This window comes from Suricata suricatta, chromosome 4 (assembly GCF_006229205.1).
Source record: "Suricata suricatta isolate VVHF042 chromosome 4, meerkat_22Aug2017_6uvM2_HiC, whole genome shotgun sequence".
Lineage (NCBI taxonomy): Eukaryota > Metazoa > Chordata > Mammalia > Carnivora > Herpestidae > Suricata > Suricata suricatta.
In genome coordinates, this window is record NC_043703.1 from 11,301,252 (window position 1) to 11,323,619 (window position 22,368).

Below are 22,368 nucleotides of genomic sequence, written 5' to 3' on the forward strand. Positions count from 1 at the left end.
AAAATGATACTTCAGGTGGGGCGCCTGGGTAGCTCAGTCAGTTGAGTGTCCAGCTTCAGCTCAGGTCATGGTCTCACAGTTCGTGGGTTCGAGCCCCGCATCGGGCTCTGTGCTGACAGCTCAGAGCCTGGAGCCTGCTTCAGACTCTGTGTCTCCCTCTTTCTCTGACCCTCCCCTGCTCGTGCTATCTCTTTCTGTCTCTCAAAAATAAAATAAAAAACATTTAAAAAATTTTTTTAATTATACCTCAGGGAAAGAGGAGTGAAGTGAGAGCGGCAGGGGTGCCTCAAGACTCAAAGCTTCGACCGAGACACAGACGACTATGGAGGACATCAAGCCATCGCTGGAGAGGGAGGGGACAGCAGCCTATGGGTGGGGGTGGGGGTGGGGATTCAAAAGAGCTGAAGTCCAATTCTGTCTTCTCTAACCTCCTAACACTCCAACTTTCCTCCTTTTTCTGACTTGAGGCCATATAAACCTCCCTGAGAGTACGCCCCAGGGTCTGGGCTCCACCACCAAATTCCTTCTGCCATTCCCAGTAAGACCTTCCGCCCAGCCAAGAGGATGAAACTGAGCGAAACTCCTTAAGGGCCTTTTTTCAATTCTTTTTGAAGAAGACTTTCTTTAAAAATATTAATTTTTAGGTTTATGCTAAGTTTATAAAATTTTGGTAGAATATACAACATAATAATTGCAATTTTGAGTGTGCAGTTTAGTAACACTAAATACATTCATAATATTATGTAACCATTACTACTGTCTGTACCTGACACTTTGCATCATCCCAGACACGAACTCTGTGCCCATTGGAAGTATCCCCCACCTCCTCTGAAGCTCCATTTTATTTTCTGTCTCTATAAATATGAGGTACACTGGGTACCTCCTATTAGTGGAATCATATAACATTCGTTCTCCCATGATGGGCTTATTACACTTAACATGATATTTTCAAGGTCCATCCATGTTGTAGCACATGTCAGAAATTCATTCTCTTTTAAGGATGAATAATATTCCATTGTATGTACATTCACACTTGTTTATCCCTTCATCTGTTGATGATCATTTGGGTTGTTTCCATCTTTTGGCTGTTGTGACAAACGCTGCTTCCTTTTGAATGAGCCTAATTAGAAAGAGCACAAAAAGATCTCTTACTGGGAAAGGGTGTGCAATTGGAGAATGGAAATTCTATTTTGCCTGGCCTGCATCTTCCCAGAAACTAGGATCTGCAACCTCGCCCTGGTGCTGAGAGACAGCTACCCTCCAGGACACATTGCTGTAGGACACGGCGAGGACTTTTTGTTACCCTCCCATCTCTATCCTAATAGCTGGGGTGTTAGTTTGCTGTTACCATAACAAAGTATGACAAGTTGGGGGCTTAAACAATATAAATGCATTTTTCCCAAGTGTGGAGGCTGGAAGTCCAAGATCAAGGTGTTGGCAGGCTTGGTTTCTCCTGAGACCGCTCTCCTTGACTTGTAGATGGCTATCTTCTTCCTGTGTGTTCACATCATCCCCCTACCATGTGTGTCTGTGTCCTAATCTCTCCTCATAAGGACAACGGTCACACCAAATCAGAGTGTACACATATGACCTCATTTAAACTTCATTACCTCTTTACAGGCCCTGTGTCTAAATACAGTCACATTCTGAGGTGCAAGGGGATAGGACTCCAACATGGGAGTTTTAGGAAGACACAATTCAACCCCTAACAGCTGGTAACCAGATTAATAGCATGTCACTCTCAGAGATGCTGGAAGTTTTTTAGTCTACTGGTTTGATGAAACTCAACTTATGAACGAGGTGCTCCTTGATATTGATAGAGTCTGAATCTGTTTAGTGGACAGAAACCATTTAAGATAAGACTAAACCTGCAGAAATCTCTGGGAGGGAATTGCATTAGCTCATTAAATGCATACTAGAGCAGGATTTTCTGACTGCTTCTTGAGAAGAATGTCATTTCCCCTAAGCAGGTGGTGGGGTTTATGGGGTGCCTCCAGTGATGAGAGCAGTGATGGGCTGGTTGTACACACTGTGGGTGACCTGGGTTTTAGTTTACTTCTCTGTGAGAGGGAGGGGCTCACTGGTTCCCACGGTCTTTGGGCTCTTGCTACTTAAACATGGGCCAGGAAGCAGGGGCACCCCATTATGTGGAGCTGGTGAGACATGCAGAATCCCTGGACGTTTCCCAGGCCCGTGAATCAGAATCTGCCTCTTAAGACCTTCAATTGTTTCACATGCACATGGAAATTTGAGAAGCACTGATTTAGACTCATTGGGTCTGCTGGTGACAGAGGGAGACCAAGGAACCCATCGCTATGAAACTTAAAATTTCCTCCTTCCCTGGTTCCCTTCCCTCAGAGACCAGGTTGGAGGAAAGACGTTTGTCCCTGTTTCTTAGCCACTGTAAATACACACAGGAAAGGCCCCATTCAGGCAGGCGACCCCCACCCCATTCAGAGAAGAAAACAATGATTCAAATGCATGTGCCTGCCCACCCCTGCCACCCCAATTTGCTAACCCATGATGAAAGATCTAGGGAATATGCAAAACCCAACAGGATTAATGGGTTGATTTCAGGAATTTTCCAGCCTCCATACTGTAATGTGCCATACATTCTTGTTATAGAACAGGAGAGCTGAACTCAAGTAAAAAACAAACAATACGGGGTACCTGGCTGGCTCATTTGGAAGAGTATGTGTCTTGCCCTTGGGGTCCTGAGTTCAAGCCCCACATTAGGTGTATAGATTACTACTACTACTACTACTACTAATAATAAACTTTAAAACAAAAACCAAAAAACCCCAAACAATCCACTTGAAACGGACAACAAACATTCCACCAAGGAGGATATGCAGATGGCAGATAGGCACATGGAAATATGTCCAATATCCTATCGTAAGGGAGATACGACTCTGTGACTTCACTCCTGGGCATTTATCCCAGAGAAATGAAGACTTGCATTTACACAAAAACCTCTGGAGGAATGTTCACTGAGGCTTTGTTCACAACAGCACTAAACTGAAAAGAACCCCGATGTCCTCCAATAAGGGAGAGACACTCTGGTTGTTCATACAGGAGCCCGCATGAGTCTCCGGAGAATTAAGCTGTGTGAAGAAAGCCATCTCAAAGATCACATACGGCTTGATTCTATTTATATAGCATTCTTTTTTTTTTTAAGTTTATTTATTGAGAGAGAGCATGTGGGGGAGGGGTAGAGAGAGAATCTCAAGCAGTCTCTGCACTGTTAGTGCAGAGCCCAAGAAAGGCCTCGAACTCACAAATCCTAAGACCATGACCTGAGCTGAAATCAAGAAGTGGATGCTCAAATGACTAAGCCATTCAGGGGCCCCTATGACATTCTCGAAATAACAAGATTACAGAGACGGAGAGCAAATGGTGGGAGGGGCATAAGGCAGGGGTCGCTGTAGCAGGGCAACCTGAAGGGTCCTTGCTGGGATGGCAATGTTCTGTCTGAGCCCCTCCCCCGCTCACAAGCTCACTCTCTCTCTCTCAAAAATAGATAAACATTAAATTTAAAGAAGATAGAATGAAAGAAAAAGAAAGAAGATAAATTATTCCTGTCAGAAAAAAAAAAAGGAAGAGCTGTGTCCTGGTCCCCACTGGTCCCCATTAGAGAAATATACTTTGATTCTTCAACAGTTGAGGAGTTCTGGGTGCTTCTGCTAGGTATGGACTGGGAAGGGAGGGCAGGAAAGGGAGGAAAAGAGGAATTTTTCATTATTCTCTGGAAGCCCTTTATTTCTATGCAAATTGGACACTATGACTTAGACCATTCTTCCTCAGGAAAGTAACTGGTCACCAAAGCCCAGCCCGCACGTACCTCGGAACCCACCAGAAAACCTAAGAAATTACAAGACAGATTCCTTGTCCCTTAGTTGGGGGGTGGGGTGCACATGTCAGCAGGATGTCCTTTACATGGGCCATGCAGGACACTGACTTGTGGCTTCTGGAGGTAGGAGAAGGCTCTCTGGGATGTCGCTTCAGCCACACGCCACCAGGTGGCTTGGCCTGACTCAGGCCTTCCTTGCGTCCAGGCCCTGAGCAGCTTCTAAAACCTGCCCTTGACTGAGGAACTCGTCAAATTCCATTTAAAGACAGGAGGGAGTCCATGCAACAGTTTATCTCCCTGAGGACGGCTGTTTGCCTATAGACTGAGAGTTCTGGAACTTCCCTCCATGATATCTCTTGGCATTCCACCCACTGGATCCTGTTTCTTTGTTTCTTCAGTGCTTATGGGGTGTTCACAGGTTGGTTACTGTAGCTTTGGCTCTGCCTTGCCCAGTGAGGACATGGAAACAAGAGGCATGAACCAAGGGCAACATCTTGAATTCCAATTCAGCCAAAAGGGCGCTTGCCTTATTCAAAGAGTAAGTGGCATGGTAGCAGGAGCTCAGGCTCCATAGTGGAGACCAATTCACCGTCCTCCCTTCACCTGTCCATTCTGTCTCAACGACAGCTACCATCCGATTGCTGTGTCCTCTCCTATATTTAATTCATGTTTTCTGTTCACCAGAAAACCAGTAAATCTGCGCTCTTCAACTATCAGGTCCCCAGTCAACGAACACTGCTTGGTCAACGTCCAGCTGGTTTTTATGACTGTCCCTAGCCTTGATTGCAGGGGACTCGCGCTTGCCTCCCACCACCCAAGCAATGACTTGACCCTTCAAAATGAACCACACCAGTTCCTTCTTGCTATCCTCTAACAATTCCTCTCTTTTCCATAGTGGTCATAGTACGTTTTTAAGAATATAGAGTAATACCATCTTAAAATCTGTATAGAACCACAAAAGATCCCAAATAAGCAAAGCAATCTTGAAAAAAGAAGAACAAAACTGGAGGCATCACAATCCACTATTTCAAGATACACTACAGAGCTGTAGGAATCAAAACAGTCTGGCACTGGCACAAAAATAGGCACGTACATCAATGGAACATGATAGAGAGTCCAGAAATAAACCCACATTTCTCTGATCAATTAATCTTCAACAAGGGAGGTAAGAATATGTAAAGGGAAAAAGATAATCTCTTCAACAAATGGTGCTGGGAAAACTAGACAGCTACATGCAAAAGAAGGAAACTGGACCACTTTCTTACACCATCAAGAAAACTAAATTCAAAATGGATAAGAGACCTAAATGTGAGACCTAAACCATAAAAATCCTAGAAGAGAGCACAGGCAGTCATTTCTCTGACGTCAGATGTAGCAAAGCTCCTGTGGACGTGGCTCCTAAGGCAAGGGAAAATAAAAGCAAAAATAAACCATGAGGACTACATCAAAATAAAAGGCTTCTACACAGCAAAAGAGGCACTCAACAAAACAAAAACAAAACCTATTGAGTGGGATCAGATATTTCCAAATGACATATCTGATAAGGGGTTAATATCCAAAATATATAAAGAATTTATGCAAATTAATACCAAAAATGCCAAATAATCCAATTAAAAATGGACAGAACACATGAACAGATATTTCTCCAAAGAAGATACACAGAGGGCCAACAAACACTTGGGTGCTCAACATCGCTCATCATCAGGGAAATGCAAATCAAAACTATAATAGATACCACCTCACACCTGTTAAAATGGCTACACTCAAAACCAGAAGATAGAAGTGTTGGTGAGGATGCGGAGAAAAATGAACTTCGTGCAAACTTGTGCAGCCACTGTGGAAAACAGTATGGAGTTTCCTCCAAAAATTAAAAAAATAGAAATACCATAGGATCCAGCAATTCCACTACTGGGTATTTACATAAAGAAAACAAAAGCACTAATTCAAGATGATATTTACACCCCTAGGTTTATTACAGTATTATTCACAATAACCAGAATATGGACGCAATCCAACAGTCTATCAATTGATGAATGGATAAAGATGTGACATATGCCACATCAGCCATTAAAAAACTGAAATCTTGCCATTTGCAAGATTTGAAACAAGAATAAATTGTTGCCATTTGCAACAACATAGATGGATCTAGAGCATATAATGCTAAGTGAAATCAGTCAGAGAAAGACAAATACCATATGATTTCACTCATATATGGAATTTAAGAAACAAAACAACCAACCAAAGAAGAAAAGAGACAAACCAAAATTAAATAAATCTTTAAAAAAATATTTTATATTTTACGTTTAAGTGATCTCTACACCCAACATGGGAATCAAACTCACAACCCTGAGGTCGAGTCATGTGCTCTACTGACCGTGAAAGCCAGGCGTGCCCCCGCCAAAACACTTACTATAAAGAACCAACTGATGACTGTGAGAGGGGAGAGGGGGATGAGTGACACGGGGAAGGGGATTAGGAGCGCACTTACTGGGTTGAGCACTGAGCATGGCTAGATGGCTGAGTGCCTGTATCACACACCTGAAGCTAATAGAACACAGAATGTGAACTATACTGGAGTTAAAAAAAATTTTTAAGTAAAAAAAGTAGTATGTTACTCTTTATAATGTGTATACAGAACACTTAAATATTCTAGGAAGTCTGGCAGAACTAGGATAAATATCAGAAATGTCAAACCATTGCTTGTGTAACAAGAACACTGGAAGAATCAGAAGTGGCTTAATATGAAATGACATCTTTACCTAACTCCTTTTTAGCCTTTTGCCACTTGCTGACAAATTTCACATATATTTACCCATCCATAACTACAGCAACCCAGAGACTCAATATTTGAATGTCAATGTAAGTCAGAAGGAGAGGGGCGCCTGGGTGGCTCAGTCGGTTAAGCTTCCAACTTCAACTCAGGTCATGATCTCTCAGTGAGTTTGAGCCCTGCGGTTGGGCTGTGTGCTGACAGCTCAGGGTCTGGAGCCAGTTTCAGATTCTGTCTCCCTCTCTCTCTGCCCCTCCCCTGCTTACTCTTTGTCTCTGTCTCAAAAGTAAATAAACATTAAAAAAAAATTTTTTTAAAGGAGAAAAGTAGATTTTACAGATTTTTCATAACTTTGAAAATAGCCTACATCTTCCAGTGGAAGAGAGAAACTCGTAGGCACTCAGGGAGCCTTTTACCAGCACCACCTCGGGGTTGGTGTGGTGGGGCGTGTGTCACTCTCCTGGGACCTGCCTGGGCAGCAGGATGTGTGGTAGGACTTGCAGGGAAAGAACCTGGAGCCAGAGTTGAGAGCATGGTCAGCTTCTAGCCAAAGCCCCCAGAACACTTGAGGGAGACGAAAGGGGGCGTTCCTTTCAAACCGGCCCCGCGGGTTGCTTCGGAGGCGTGGCGTGAGCCACAGCGGGGCACCAAGCGTGGGGTGGCGGGGGCAGTGTCGGTGCGGAGAAGGAACTGCACCACGTGCCTGTTCCCGCTGACTTATCTGGATTTTCTTCTCCAGGAAACAAAGCCCATCCCACTGTTATTCGTATGGTTAAAGATGCAACCATTCTGACACAGATCTAAAGAACCAAAAATCACATGTAAGGTAGAAATAAATCACTTCGTGCCTTCTGAAACTGTACTTTGATAAGAGGGGCAGGAGGGGAGGCGTGGAGAGAAAGCAGAGCGAGCACGGGCTCTGGAGGCAAAAGGGAGGTGCACACACGACAGTCAAGTGCACAGCTGAGCTGGGGATGGGGTTGTTTTTAAGTTGTTTTGAAGAGACTGGCAGTGAGGGGCGACATCTCTGTGCGGCGGAGCGTGGGATTGGAGGATGCAGCCGTCAGCCGGGTCCAGCAGTGCTCTTACGGGTGTTTGTCGGCACGCACTGGCTCAGGCAGGCGAGTTACGGGGTAGAGCCTTTCTCTCCGCATTTCTTTCACCAAACAGGCCTTAAAAGGTCGCTTATATCTCTTCGCCTATTTATTAAATATCACTGGGGTGTCACTTAGTAACGGAGATGCTTTGTACTACATGCCAGACGCACTCTGCACAGTACAACACTATCTCCACACATACCTTCCTAAAATCCTCACACCAATTTTGAAACCAAATTCTGTTAATATTGTCAGCTAAATGAGGATCCAAATAAGAGGTTTCGAATAGGTAAACTAAAAATGAAGTTTCCATTTCTGGAAAGATCCGTAGGAAACTGCTAACAGGACTGCCTCCGGGGCAAGAACTCTGACTGGAGGATGTGGACTTTCTCGATAGTCCTCAGTCAGCTTCAGTTGTGGACTGTGTGCATGGATTGCCTGTTCCCGAGGAAAAATCTAATTAAAATAGTGAAAATTAAAATATATATTCAGAATCTAAGTTGAAACTGAGAATACTAGATATCTCGTTAAAGTGCTTTTTCTTAGAGCTTCAAAATGAAGGGAAACAGCTCTGCTGTTAAATAAAAGGGCTCTGTCCTCCACCCTCTGAGTCTCACTAGCTGCGTGCAGTTCCTTGAAGGAGCCCAGTGAGCCTGTGTGGGAGTTAGAAACGCGTTTAATCACAACCACCCCCCAAGTGTGACAGAAGTGTGGCAAGGAGGGCCATCTGTTTTGTTTGGATGAGGAGTGACCCAGCATTCTGATTTCAATTAGCCTCTTTGTAGCTTCATGTTTGAGCTCCTTCCGCGGTAACAGTTCAAGCTCAGTGTAGAGAGGAGCTGGCCAAGTCCTGCCAGCGCGGATTTGTTTTAACAACTGTCAGTGATCACAGAACAAGTGTACAAGACAGCATTGCTGGATACACGTTAACATGCGTAATTTTATGGAATTGAAATAGCACATTCTGGAATCTGAGAGCTAATCAACAAAATACTAAAATAGTGTTTTTACATCATTATATCAAACAATTAAATATTTAAAATCAACATCACTTACCTAATTCTTAGTTTCAATCAATAAACACACACCGAATAAGTGCAAGGTACTGTTACGCCCTAGGCACGAACCAAAGAGGACACGAGCGGTGGCCCCTGCCCTGGAGAAGTCTGTGATCTATTTGGGAGGATAAGCCTGCGAAGTGGAGCAATAATTTGAGTAACATTTAAGAGGATACTAGGAGAGCTGTCAAACGTCACTGTTAAATTATTAGGGGTGCAGAGGATGGGAAGGATTCCTTGGGCCAAAGGCTTTATACTGGGAGAGATCTGATCGATAATGGTAGGGCGGCGTTCTAAAGCCTGCGCCCCTTCCACGCCTCCTCCACTCGAATCTCTCTCACACAGCTGAAGGTTACAAACTTGAGTGGACAGCCTCTAGAATGGTTAAAGGAACCCAAAGATGCATCACTGCATAAATGAGGGTACAAGCCCCCCTCATGGCTTTAGGGAGGCCAGCGTGAATCTTGGTCCTGCTGGCCACTGCCTCCTACGCTGTGTTTGTCAGACCTCAGGTTCCTGGGCCCCCGCCCTGCACAGGAGTTACGTAATGGGCCTCAAGGAACACATATGAATAGGGCGGGGTGTCATTTTTATGGCAGCTAGTGGCCGGTAATGACTGGCGCACAGTCCCCTGCACGTAGAGTGAACGCACTGCACTCAGGCCCTCCCACTTCTTACCATCTGGTTTCCCAACGTCCTCAAGATTCTACCACCTTCTGCAGCTCCGCCAGCTTCCCATTGCCATCCTTCTCCTCAAGGGGCTGGCAAAGGTCTTCGAAGTCACGTCATCCAGAGCAGAGGAGTAAGTCTGGAAGGTGTCGTCCGAGTCCTGGCGGTGGTGGCCACTGACACCGGCTCAGCAGCAGCGTCACCGCATGGGCTCTTCGGAGTCCCCAGCTCCCCCCACCTCGCGCTGCTCGAGCAGGACACGGGCAGCAGCGGTCCTGTGGCGGGCCCTGGCCTGGCCGCCTTCGTTTTGCTGTTGTACCTGCAACGGTCACCACACGGCAATACAACTCTCTTCTCTGGCTAATGTCTGGTGTGGCCTTAGCCAGAGAAGAGAGCCTGGCTCATTCTGACTTACTGGCCTATTCTTGTCTTTGATAATAATGCTAAAACATTAAGCTTACATTTAAGAAGAAAATCAGATTTGAATTCTATGTAGACATCATTGATTATAAAAAGTACCAGTAAAAACTAGCTTTTAAAGGAAACATGAATCCAGGGCGCCTAGTGGCTCAGTCGGTTAAGCACCCAACTTCGGCTCAGGTCGTGATCTCAGTTTGTGGGTTTGAGGCCACTGTCAGCACAGCCCACTGCAAAGCCTGTCCCCACCTCTCTCTGTCGCTCCCCCATTCGTGCTCAAAAATAAATAAAACATTAAAAAAAAAAACTAATCCTGGGGCACCTGGGTGGCTCAGTCGGTTAAGCCTCCGACTTCGGCTCAGGTCTGATCTCACGTTTGTGGGTTCGAGCCCCGCGTCAGGCTCTGTGCTGACAGCTAGCTCAGAGCCTGGAGCCTGCTTCTGGTTCTGTGTTTCCTTCTCTCTCTGCCCCTCCCCCTCTCATGCTCTGTCTCTCTTCGTATCAAAATAAATAAAACATTAAAAAAAAGTTAAAAAAACTAATCCTTCACTCAATCTGAGTTAAATCTACCATATTTTTAACTCTTTTCAGAGAAATTAATGATCCAGGACCTATACGTATCAGGGTCAAGACCATCCATATGGCCTAGAGCTGCTTTTTGCTAATACCCAAAGGAAATAATAAATAGGACTTTTTAGGATCCAATGTTTTCTTCTTTATAAAATAATTCATTTTTAATGAAAATGCCAACTGTATCGGTGGGCAATAATATAAATAGATATATAATAAAATAATAGAAGAGAACAAAAGATAATCAAAATGTGAGAATGAAGATAGTTCAAATGAACAGGCCAAAGAAATCCAGTAGAATTTCAAAAGCTAGAGACATGTTGCAGAAACAATGATGTTTAGTGTTTATATTTCAAATTACAGTCAAGGAGAGAATAAATCAGTAGAAGGAAACAGGTTTGACTCAAAGTAAACAGGTTGTTCAAAGTAAAACTTTCTGAAAAAGCAAAGCATTATTTTCTACATGTAGATTTCACTGCAAGTGGAGGATGTCATGGCCACTATTCAGGCTGTAGGAGAAAAATACAAATATGGAAAAATATTCTTAATGACATAAATTTACGTATTAATGAAATATCATAATGTCCTATCCATAGGCAAAAGGTGAGGAATGAATTCCATTAAGAGGTCATTTATCCTGTTCATTAAAAACCAAAAGCAGGCCTTAAGAAAGCCTTCTGAAGTTAATCATTTAGAAAATCTTTCAGGGGCGCCTGGGTGGCTCAAGTCGATTAAGCAGCCGACCTTGGCTCAGGTCATGATCTCGAGGTTCGTGGGTTCGAGCCCCGTGTCGGGCTCTGTGCTGACAGCTCAGAGCCTGGAGCTGCTTCAGATTCTGTGTCTCCCTCTCTCTGTGCCCCTCCACCACTCGTGCTCAGTCTCTGTCTCAAAAATAAATAAAAACTATAAAAAAATTAAAACAAAAATCTTTCAGGCCTATAATGCTTTGTAATTTTAAGTGTTTTGTGACTCATGCCATTGCACAGTCTCAGCTAGACTATGTGCAAGTATGAGGGACTGATGGCACAGATTTAAGGTGTTGGTTAATTTTCAAGTCAAACATCAGATAGAACAAAGGCACCAGATGCCCACGTATGGCCGCATAGCAACTTCTGGGCCGCGCTGTGCACAAGCTTCGTACCTTGTGTGGTGATGAACACGGGAAGGTCTATCCTCAGCTACTTCCCCAGCCGCTCCGTTACCCCGCTGGCGGGCACCCTTTCGAGGCGCTCCTTTCACTCACAGCACTGGTCGTGTGCCACAGAACCCACACTGCAAATGTTAAATAGCATTGCTAATCAAGACCACTTTCACTAGTGGCATCGCTTAAGATTCTCCAATTAGCAAGGGCGCCTGGGTGGCTCAGTCCATTGAGTGTCCGGCTTCGACTCAGGTCATGATCTCGCAGTTTGTGGGTTCGAGCCCCACATCAGGCTCCGTGCTGACAGCTTCGAGCCTGGAACCTGTCTTCGAATTCTGTGTCTCCCTCTCTCTCTGACCCTCCCCTGCTCGCACTGTCTCTCTCTGTCTCTCAAAAATAAATAAAAAACATAAAAAATAAATAAAAGATTCTCCAATTAGCCAAGAGTTGGGACACTGAGAGAAAGGCGTAACTGGGTAACTTCTGAAGTGACAAGAAAAGGAAAAAGGACTCAGAAATCACGAGACTGCCCTGTGTCGCGGGTGTGAGCTAGAGCCACGGCGCCGCCTCCTCAGGAAGTGCCAGGCGGAGCCCCAGAGAAAGGCTGCGGCCTCACCGGCCCTTCTCAGCTCGGTCTCCTTCCCCGTCATTACGGCCTCCTAAATCTTTTCCTCTGACAGCTCTTTCCAGTGGCCTCACCGTTATTTGGATGTGACATGCGCTTACTATAAAGAAAAGTAAAAATTTGTTATAAAAAAATTCTATCAAAGGAGTAAGGTTTTTAGTCACGAAGCTAATTGTTCACTGAAGGAAAAATAAGATTAAAAAAGCTTAACTCTGATCAACAAAACTAGCCTGGTTCTGAATCCAGGTTTTTATAAACTTTTTTTCTTTGTTTAGTCAGCCTATCGCAACTGTACTTTAACAGTATTATACATAAAAAACTCCTGCAAGAGATATAGAAAGTAAATTTGAAAGGAAATTCTCCTAAATCTCTATGTGACAGGGTAAAAATAGTACCTAGAGCCCCTCAGGCCGCAGTGCAGACAGGTTCGTCTTTTTAAAAGGAACGTCAAGATAAACCAACTGAGTAAGAGGCCCAACGTCATATGAACAACAGTTACTCATTTTAGTGTAGATTCGTGTAAATGGCACCTGATTTGTTCTCATCAGCAGCAAGCGTCGAGCCGCTAACATACAAGATGAATATTCTTACAGGTATAAGCAGACTAATGTTTCTGAAATCATCCCAAACTTCTATTTCCACATAAAAGGTTTTTAATTAGAAGATGAAAATGAAAGAGAAATAGTTATTTCTTAACTCTAAGAAATAAAACTGTGAAATCCAAACTAAGACAATGTAATCATAAAGAGGAAGATCTGCTCATCATGGCCAGTGTATAAATAAATACTAAAAAAAGAAAACACTGTATTTTGAAAAATAGGTCAAAAACATAAAATCCTTGATGACAATGCAGTGAGGCCCATATTAACTACCAGCCTTACATCATTTTTCTGGCTAGATATGCACAACTAAAATTTCTATCACCACCTAACAGTGAAAATTCCAGATTTGTCACAAAGCCTAGGAGGCTGGGATTCCATTTAGATCAACCAAGAAAATGTTACAGGAACAAAAACCAGTAAACACCATTTTAAAATACCATTGGTAAACAGATTTCTACTTATAGACTCTCCTTGAATATATAATACGTAATGATGCAATGCAGACATTTTTACAATATTTATTAAGATAACAAATTTATAAATTGAAAGACTCAGAGGCACATAGTTTAAAAGGCCAATACCATGGGAATAATGAAGTCAACACAGAAAAGAAGATATGAACAGTTACAACCAATACAAGATTCTCTTAAAAGCCACATTACCCCTGATAAACACATCATATGAATCATCCTTCAAAATTACCATGATAAAAAGTTATTTCCTTCAAAGAAAAATAATTCTTTCCACCTACCGAGCCTAGAAAACCCTATTTACAACAAACTGTCCTGCATTTCAACAGTACTGTTTAATATGGCCTCCTCTGTTCTGCCATTAGAAGTATTGAAAACTTTATAGCTATTGTATTTACAAATGCACATAATATTTAAATTTGCTCTTCACTGAGAACAACTGAATATATACTTAATCAAATCACAATACAAATGTTTTAGTGTTGAAAACACATTTTGTGGGGACAGGTGTATGGGAAGAGGTGTATTTAGAATTATGTTGTTTCTGAAGGATTACTAGGCCAATAGTCTGATAAAACTCAAGGTAGTCACAAAAACAGGTCTTTGTTGATGAAGAATTTAATTTATTTCTGTTTTAACTGGACACACTGGCTTCTTCAGTCAACCTTCACCACACTGTATATTTTGGTAACAAACCAAAAGCATGCAAAGAAGCCAATTGTTCCTATAAAAGAAAAAAAACAAAAATAAACTCTTTTCCCAAGGAAATTTCATAATTTACACAACTGCACAGGCTTAAACTGATTGATTCCTTTAAAAAAACCACAAAACTATAAACTATTACTTACCAGGAATATACCATAGATCCACAAATTTTTTTTGAAACACAACTACCTCAAATTTCTTACCAGAAACTGATAGAACTTTTTATACCTTAAGATTACGTAAACTTTCTATAATACATTCTCTTTCTAATTACATGTAAAAAAGACCCTGAAGTTAAAAGATGAATAGGATACCAATTTCCCTTTCCTATTTCAGAATATTTTCTTATCACAAAATGGAAAACTGCTATGAAAATTAATTCAAGGTATGATATGAATACCTTAGAGTATCAGATTCATATGATAATGAAATAGGGGTATTTTCTAAGTACAGTTACTGAGAATTATCAGTTTTCAAAGAACTATAATAAAACTAAATTCAGAAAGCGTTTACAGAGCGGGAAAGGCGATGTTCTGGGTCAACAGCGCCGCACCCGCGGACACGCGAGGCGCTGTGGGGTCAGAGGACAGAGCAGCTCCTGTCTGTTACCCTGGCTCTGGTCAACGGAAATCTCCAAGCCTACTGCTTATAAGACAGAGATCATTTTATCTGCCCTAGGTAGAGTAAATGGGTGATTCACGAAAAAATACATGCTTTGGTTTTCGAGTATCTTCATCAATCTAGATTCCAACAAATTTGAATGCCAGACAGATGAAAAAATGAGGCTTAGTTAAGTAACTGTCTAATGGCCACATGGCTGGTAAGCAGATCAGAATGTAAATTCACTTTTTCTGACTTCAAATATAGTGCTATTTTTAACTTTACCACGCTTAGATAAATTCAGAGACTCTATTTTGCAATAGAATATTTACTAACTTGTGAACTGCCTGACAGTTTTTTAAAAACTGGATTTTTTCCAGAATTACCCCGAGAATAGTCAGTAAGTGGAAATGTAGAATATAGAAGGAGATCTGCATATCCTTGTGTAAGGTTTATATTTAAAGTTCCAACCTTTTTTCTATGCGGCACCTGGGTGGCTCAGTCGGTTAAGCATCTGACTTTGGCACAGGTGGTGATCTCACAGTTTGTGAGTTTGGGCCCCGTGTGGCTCTGTGCTGACAGTGCGGAGCCTGGAGCCTGCTTCAGGGAATTCTGTGTCTCCCTCTCTCTCTGCCGCCCCCCTGCCCCTGCTCGCTCACTCGCTCTTGCTCTCTCTCTCTCAAAACTAAGCATTAAAAAAATTTTTAACAAAAGCATTAAAAGAACTTTTCTAAGTCAAGAGACTGTATGCGGGACACTATTATGGGAAGCGGCAACATTACTGCTCTCATACATCAGACGTGAACCTACTAAGTGCCAGTCATTGTGTGTTTTAGAGGACATAAAAACACATCTTTTGGATATTCAAAAGATAATTATTAAAGTCTGTAAGGAGGCTGGGGTTAGTTTTAGAAAAGTAATGGTAAACATAAAAGTATTTAAACAACCTTACGCTTACCAAGAGCTTCAAGATAATAATGAGAAAATATTCTAAGGTGACAAAATACATTTATCATCATACTGGCAACCCGAGGTGAGTCAAGTTTATTTTGTTCTTAACAAAATACTTTTAGTATTTTATTTTGTTCTAAATATGGAATAAACGTAATATGCATACTAAAAGTGGCATCTTTCCTTATGTAACAGAATAATTCTTTTGTTTTGTAAAAGAGATGGACTCAAATAAAATGGTGTCAGTTTGGAGTACGGAAGCAAATACAGATGTACCCCACTTTAGAAAAACGCAAGACACTAAAAGGGCTCACCATTCCCCTGCAGAGAATCTTTCCCATAAAGTGAAATACATCCAAGGTTACTAGTTTAATTGGTTGATTCAATTTGATATGGTCACAAAATTTAGCTTACAAAGTTTGCTTTACTCTGAATAAATAAAATATTTCACTAGAAATCAAGAACAATAAAGAGAGGTGATAAACTGCATGACAGATAAACTATCATAACACGTGCCTGGAAAAACAAGAGATATTCACTAAGATCACTACTTTCTGTGTGCAGGCAAGGGGTAAATTCTTCTTTCTGTGCATTTACAGACATAGAGACCCATACGCACAGCAGTAATCCCTCATTTCCGAGGCTACACTTTGGTTTGCAGGTCACGGATGAAGACCCATGGCTGGGGACCTCGCTGTGCACCACGACGCACTGGGACAAGCAGGCGCCCCCCATACGCCTACCCCCCTGCATCTGGCCAGTGACCTGGAATCAGAACCAGTGTCAGAGCCTGAAGCTCTGTACATGCTGATACAGCAACAGGGCAACTTCAAACCCTGTTTAATTCTCTCAAATGTTAACAAATGACTAAATGCAGAACAGTTCTAGTTTATTTTTAATTCCTTTTAGTTTTCAGATCCTTTACTTCTCTCACAGAGCATGCAACACAATCTAAGATAAAATGTTAGATGCACATTTTTTGGAAAAAGAAAGGTCCCATAATTTTCTTTTTTTAATTTGGTTATTGCACAAATGTTTACCAAGCAGCTACTCTAAGGGCTCTAAGATGCAGAAAACTTTTATCCAGATGAAGAGATAAGGGAAACATATATAAAATAAATACCAGTACAATACACTTTCCTATTAGGTACTTATATTTTAAAGTAGAGATATAAACATGTAGTTTAAAACTTCTAGAAAAAAGGGTGTTCTACGGTTGTCTTTTCTTAGTAACATTTATTGTCAATTTCATCTTGACTTCACCCCTTCAATTTCTACTTATCCCTAGACTTAGATGGCTAAAGCTTTTTACCCTTTTTCTGAAATAAGCTTAAGAAGCACTGTACTTAGCAGGTCAACAGGGGAAAACTTTGGACAGGTGTGGGCCCAGGTACCCCTGGACTTGAGCACAACAATGGACGCTGTTTAGCCTTCTTCCTTTAGGTTGTTTCTTCACTTTGGTTTACTGACATCCACCTCAAAGCAGGGCCGACCAAACAGTGCTCAGCTGCACTTAGGACTAAATGTAGGAGAGCTGAGTAGTAGAAGCGTTTGTGGATTTATAAAAAAGGAAAATATTTAAAAATAATTGGCCTAAAAACTTATGAACTAAAACTAATTTTAATTCTTACCTGTAAAAAGAAAGAAGATCAAAACCATTATCATGGTATAGCCAAAGTACAGAATCGTACTTGCTGTTCCTGTGATTTGCAGTTTTGAAAAGAAGTAATGTATTGCATATATTAAGAAGTAAACTGCAGTAAAGCCACTGGTAAGGAATGAACGCCACTGCCAATGGTAATCCTAGGTAGAAGAGACAAAGTTAAAGAACAAGACTTACCTTCCAGTTACTAGATGACATGTAGCAGGACAAAGTTATGAAGCAAATGCAGCTACGGAACAAAGCCCCCAAACCTAATTTTGCTATCATTTCCAGTCTTTTCCTCCTACTGAACTTTGCCCATTCCCTGCTCATTGAAGATGCTAAGACGCATCCCCTACTTTTGGTGGAATTACTTAAAGTTGGGCTAAAAACATGTGGAAAAATCTTAAATGGTTTATGAGTAATGAGGCATTAGCCCTGCACTTTAAAATGTGCTCTTCCCAAAGAAAAGCAATGTACGAGAGCTTACTTACATAGTTAGTTCAAAACTGGTGTTATTTATCTTACAGTCTGGTCAACTCTATGTTAGGATGAAGATTATCCTGTTAAAGCCTGGTTGAAATCTATTTCCAGTTATGAGGAACATAATTTAAATAAGGTAAGTTTTAAAAAGAGCTCTTCTTGCTTTTACATAAAGTAGCTTATAGCTTAGCAGGAGAGCTCTTAAAAGAAAATACTTCAGTCTTTCCTAACCCTTAGACTATGTAAGAAATAAATATATTTAAAAAGCATGTCAGCATAAGTTAGAAATTCTTAAGGAATCTACACACAAAAACTATAGCAAATAAACAAATCCAGCAAAGATGCAGGGGTACAAGATAGAAATGAAAATCAGCTGTGTTTTATACACTAATGATGAACAATCTGAAAAGGAAATTAAAAAAAAAAGTCCATTTACAACAGCATCCAAAAAGAATAAAATACCTAGGAACAAATTTCACCAAGAACGTGAAAGACTTATACACTGAAAAGCACAACACAAACATGCCAAAAAAAAAAAAGAAAAAAGAAAATTAAAGACTGAAATAAATGGAAAGACCTCCTGTGTCCATGGACTGGAAGACTTAATACTGTTAACAAGGCAATACTCTTCTGAGGGATCTCCAGATTCAATGCAATTCCTATCAAAATTCCAACGATTTTTTGCAAAAAAGGAAAAGCTGACCTCAAATTCATATGCAATTGCAAAGGGTCCTGAATAGCTAAAATATTCTTCACAAAAGAACAAAGTTGGAGAACTTACCCTTCCCAATTCCAGAATTTATTACAAAGCTATGGTAATCAAAACAGTGTGGTGCTGGCATAAAGACAGCATATACACCACTGGAATAGAGTTAATTGAGAATCCAGAAATAAATCCACACATCTATGGCCAGTGGATTTTCCACAAGGTTTCAAGACCATTCAATGAAGAAAGAGTAACAGTCTCTTTAACAAATGGTGCTGGAAAAACTGGATATTCACATGCAAAGAATGAAGGTAGATTCCTAACTAATTACCATAACCAAAAATAAACTCACAATCGATCAATGATCTAAATATATAAGCTAAAACTATACACTCAGAAGAAAACAGAGATAAATTTTCATTACCTTGGATTTAGCAATGAATTCTTACATATGACAACGAAAGAAAAAAATAGATAAATAAGACTATTAAAATTAAAAAGTGTGTGTACAGGCCATTATCAAGAAAGTAAAAGTAAAAAAGACAACCTACAGAATGAGAGAAAATATTTGCAAATTACTTTTATTTTAAATTTTCCAATGTTTATTTACTTTTGAGAGAGAAAGACAGAGTATGAGGAGGGAGGGTCAGAGAGAGAGAGAGGGAGACACAGAATCCAAAGCAGGCTCCAGGCTCTGAGTTGTCAGCACAGAGCTCAACACGGGGCTCAAACTCATGGACCATGAGATCATGACCTGAGCTGAAGTCAGACGCTTAACCAAGTGAGTCACCTAGGTGCTCAACAAATTATTTATCTGATATAAATTTCGTACTTGGTATTCAGAATATACATAGAACTCTTATACTTCAACAAAAAAGATAAACAACCCAGTTCATAAATGGGTAAAAGATCTAAACAGACATTTCTCTAAACAAGATACACAGATGGTCAACAACTAAAGAAAAGATGCTCAACATCATTAGTCACTGGGGAAATGAAAATCAAAACCACAATAAGATACAACTTCACACCTACAAGGATGGTTGTAATTAAAAAAAAAAAAAGGAAAATAGCAAGTGTAGGCAGGATATGGAGAAATTAGAACACTTGTGCATTTCTGGTAAGAAGGCAAACGGTACAGCCACTGTGAAGAACAGTTTGGTGGCTCTGCAAAAAGTTAAAGAATTACCATATGAGGGGCACCTGGGTGGCTCCATCGGTTAAGCATCCGACTTCAGCTCAGGTCATGATCTCACAGTTCATGGGTTTGAACCCTGCGTCGGGCTCTGTGCTGACAGCTCAGCCTGGAGCCTGCTTCAGATTCTGTGTCTTCCTCTCTCTCTCTAACCCTCCCCTGCTCACACTGTCTCTCTCTCTCAAAAATAAATAAAACATTAAAAAAAAAAAAAAAGATTTACCATATGACTCAGTGATTCCACTTGTAGGTATACACCCGAAAGAACTGAAAACTGGTACTCAAAACAAGTATTTGTATATGAATGCTCATAGTAGCACTATTCCCAATAACCAAAAGGTGGAAACAAACGTAACTTCCATCAGCAAATGAATGGATAAACTAATTAGGATCTATCTATACAATGGAATATTATTCAGCTATAAAAAGGAACAAAGAACTGACTCCTGAAAACATTCGGCTATGTAAAAGAAGCCAGATACAAAAGGCCACATGATTCCATTTATACGAAATGTCCAGAATCGGTAAATTTGTAGACAGAAAGCAGACTGGTGATTGCCAGGGTTTTGAAGGGAGAGGGGAATGGGAAGTAACTGCTTACTAGGTATAAAGTTTTATTAAAGGGTGATGAAAGTATTTTGGAACTAGAAAGATGTGGTAGTTGTACAACACTGTAAATTAATATAGTAAACGCCACTGAACTGTTCACTTTAAAATGGTTTAGTTTTAAGTTATGTGATTTTAACCTCAATTGTTTAAAAAAAGCACCTAAGTTTAACAAAATTGGATTTAATCTCCTATATAGAAAATAACTACAAAAGAATGCTTTAATATAACCTAGATCTTTAAAAACACTTCTACATAAGAATGTCATCATTTTGCCATGACTATAATTCATTATAATGTAATAACTGAAATGTTTTAATGAGTTTTCCCACTTAAAAACGTTTTATACTGAGGGTGCCTGTGTGGCTCAGCTGGTTGAGTGTCCGGCTCTGGATTTCGGCTCAGGTTATGTCTCAGTTTGTGGACTGAGCCCCATGTCAGGCTCTGAGTTGACAGATAGCTCAGAGCCACCTGGCATTCTGTCTCCCTCTCCCTCTGCCCCTCCCCCACTTGCATGCACTCTCTTGCTCTCTCTCAAAATAAGCATTTTTTAAAAATCCACAAGAAAAGTATATTCGTTAAAAAAATGTTTTCACTCTATTTCCAATCCAGAAATACCTGTATTTCATAAAGAATACTAATTTTTAATTTAGACATTTAAAAACTCAAAAATGAAAATTCCCAATGTGCTATTCTCAGAAAATTAACATCCCCAGGGTGCCTGGGTAGCTCGGTTGGTTAAGCAGACACTCTTGATTTCAGCTCAGGTCATGATCTTGCCTTGTGAGACGTGCCCCACATCGGGCTGTGCACGGGGTGTGGAGCCTGTTTGGCATTCTCTCTCCCCCTCTCTGCCCCTCCCCCACTCACATGCATGTGCATGCTCACGTGCTCTCTCAAAATACATAAATAAACATTTTTTAAAAAGAGGTGCCAGGATGGCTCAGTTAGTTAAGCATCTGACTCTTGATTTTGACTCAGGTCATGATCTCACAGTTAGAATCCCACTCAGGGCTCTGTTTGACACCATGGAGCCTACTTGGGATTCCTTCTCTTTGTCAAAATAAACGCTCGTGTCAAAAAAAACACCCATTTTAAATAAAAATTAAAAACTTTTAAAAGAAAAAAAAGAAAACACAAGAAAATTAACATTTAAAATTTAAGCTCTAAATAAATATACTGAACTGAGATACTATCTTAATCCAATTCTAAAAAGGGCTATACGTTTAATTGAGGAATGCAGGTCAATTTCTATCTTAATAAACACATATTTATAGAAATTATTTCAATTAATGGTATTCAAACTTGTCTTATGCTAAAATTACTGATACTGGCTACAAATTAATATAAGTGAATATTGCTAATACATACCTCTGCACATAGGTGGAAATAGCAAAGAAGTATAGTTGCTTCTGAACATGTAATAACCAAAATGATAAACACCAGAAATAGGAAGCCAAACATGTAATACATCTGGTGTGACCTATAATCAAACATGTCAAGATTAAACTATAAATCTTTTCTCTTTGACACAGTAAATGATACAGTCTTTTCACTTCCCCTGAACTGAAAAAAGTTGCTTTTCTTCCCCCAACTAATTAAACACAGCACATTCACACAGGTGTGGATGGAGTGGGGGTAGGGCAGGGAGAGGAAAAGGTTTGGTAATGTCATTGGATTTTGCCTTCTCATCACGTAGAACCTGAAACTCTTATTTAGTCAAATATGCTTAGTCTAACTGTTCACTGGTGAGTCAGACAAATTTAATAAAAAAAATTAATACACAGGCAGAGCCACACTAAAAAAGGGTCACATTTGGTACATATTGTTTCTTATCATATGTGATAAAAATCGCTGAATTTTGAAAATGTTGGAATAATCAGGAAGGAAAGATATGTCCTAATCACTAAAAAGCTCAAATTCAATTCTGGTTCCTGTTACTGCAGACTGTGGTGCTTGCTGTAACATGTCAACTGGTCAGATTACGATAACATGCTGCAGTGTAGACATACTGCATACAGTACAATAGTGGCTCAGAATTAGCACTATGAGTTTCTCCGTGCAAGTAAGATACCAAGAGAATGAAGGAATCTGGGGATTAGTAAGATCTTTGAAGGTCATCTACCTCCCCCTCCTCCCAGTGCTTGCTCGAATCCCTGTTTTATCCAGGGCTCAGGGTATCTTCTCTCTGAAGTAGTACAGGTTTAGCGA

General features: G+C 40.7%; 1 protein-coding gene across 1 annotated transcript in view; it reads right to left on the reverse strand.

The window, feature by feature from the left end:
• Positions 1 to 13,301: 13,301 nt before the first annotated feature.
• The window catches only part of TM9SF2 (transmembrane 9 superfamily member 2), a 63,105-nt gene continuing 54,038 nt past the window's right edge, over positions 13,302 to 22,368 (reverse strand). The window contains exons 16-18 of the mRNA XM_029938442.1: positions 21,529 to 21,640; positions 17,157 to 17,328; positions 13,302 to 13,993 (exon numbers count right to left, since the gene is read on the reverse strand). Of these exons, the coding sequence (XP_029794302.1) occupies positions 13,926 to 13,993; positions 17,157 to 17,328; positions 21,529 to 21,640 (352 nt within the window). The 3' untranslated portion in view covers positions 13,302 to 13,925. The remainder of the gene's footprint in view (positions 13,994 to 17,156; positions 17,329 to 21,528; positions 21,641 to 22,368) is intronic.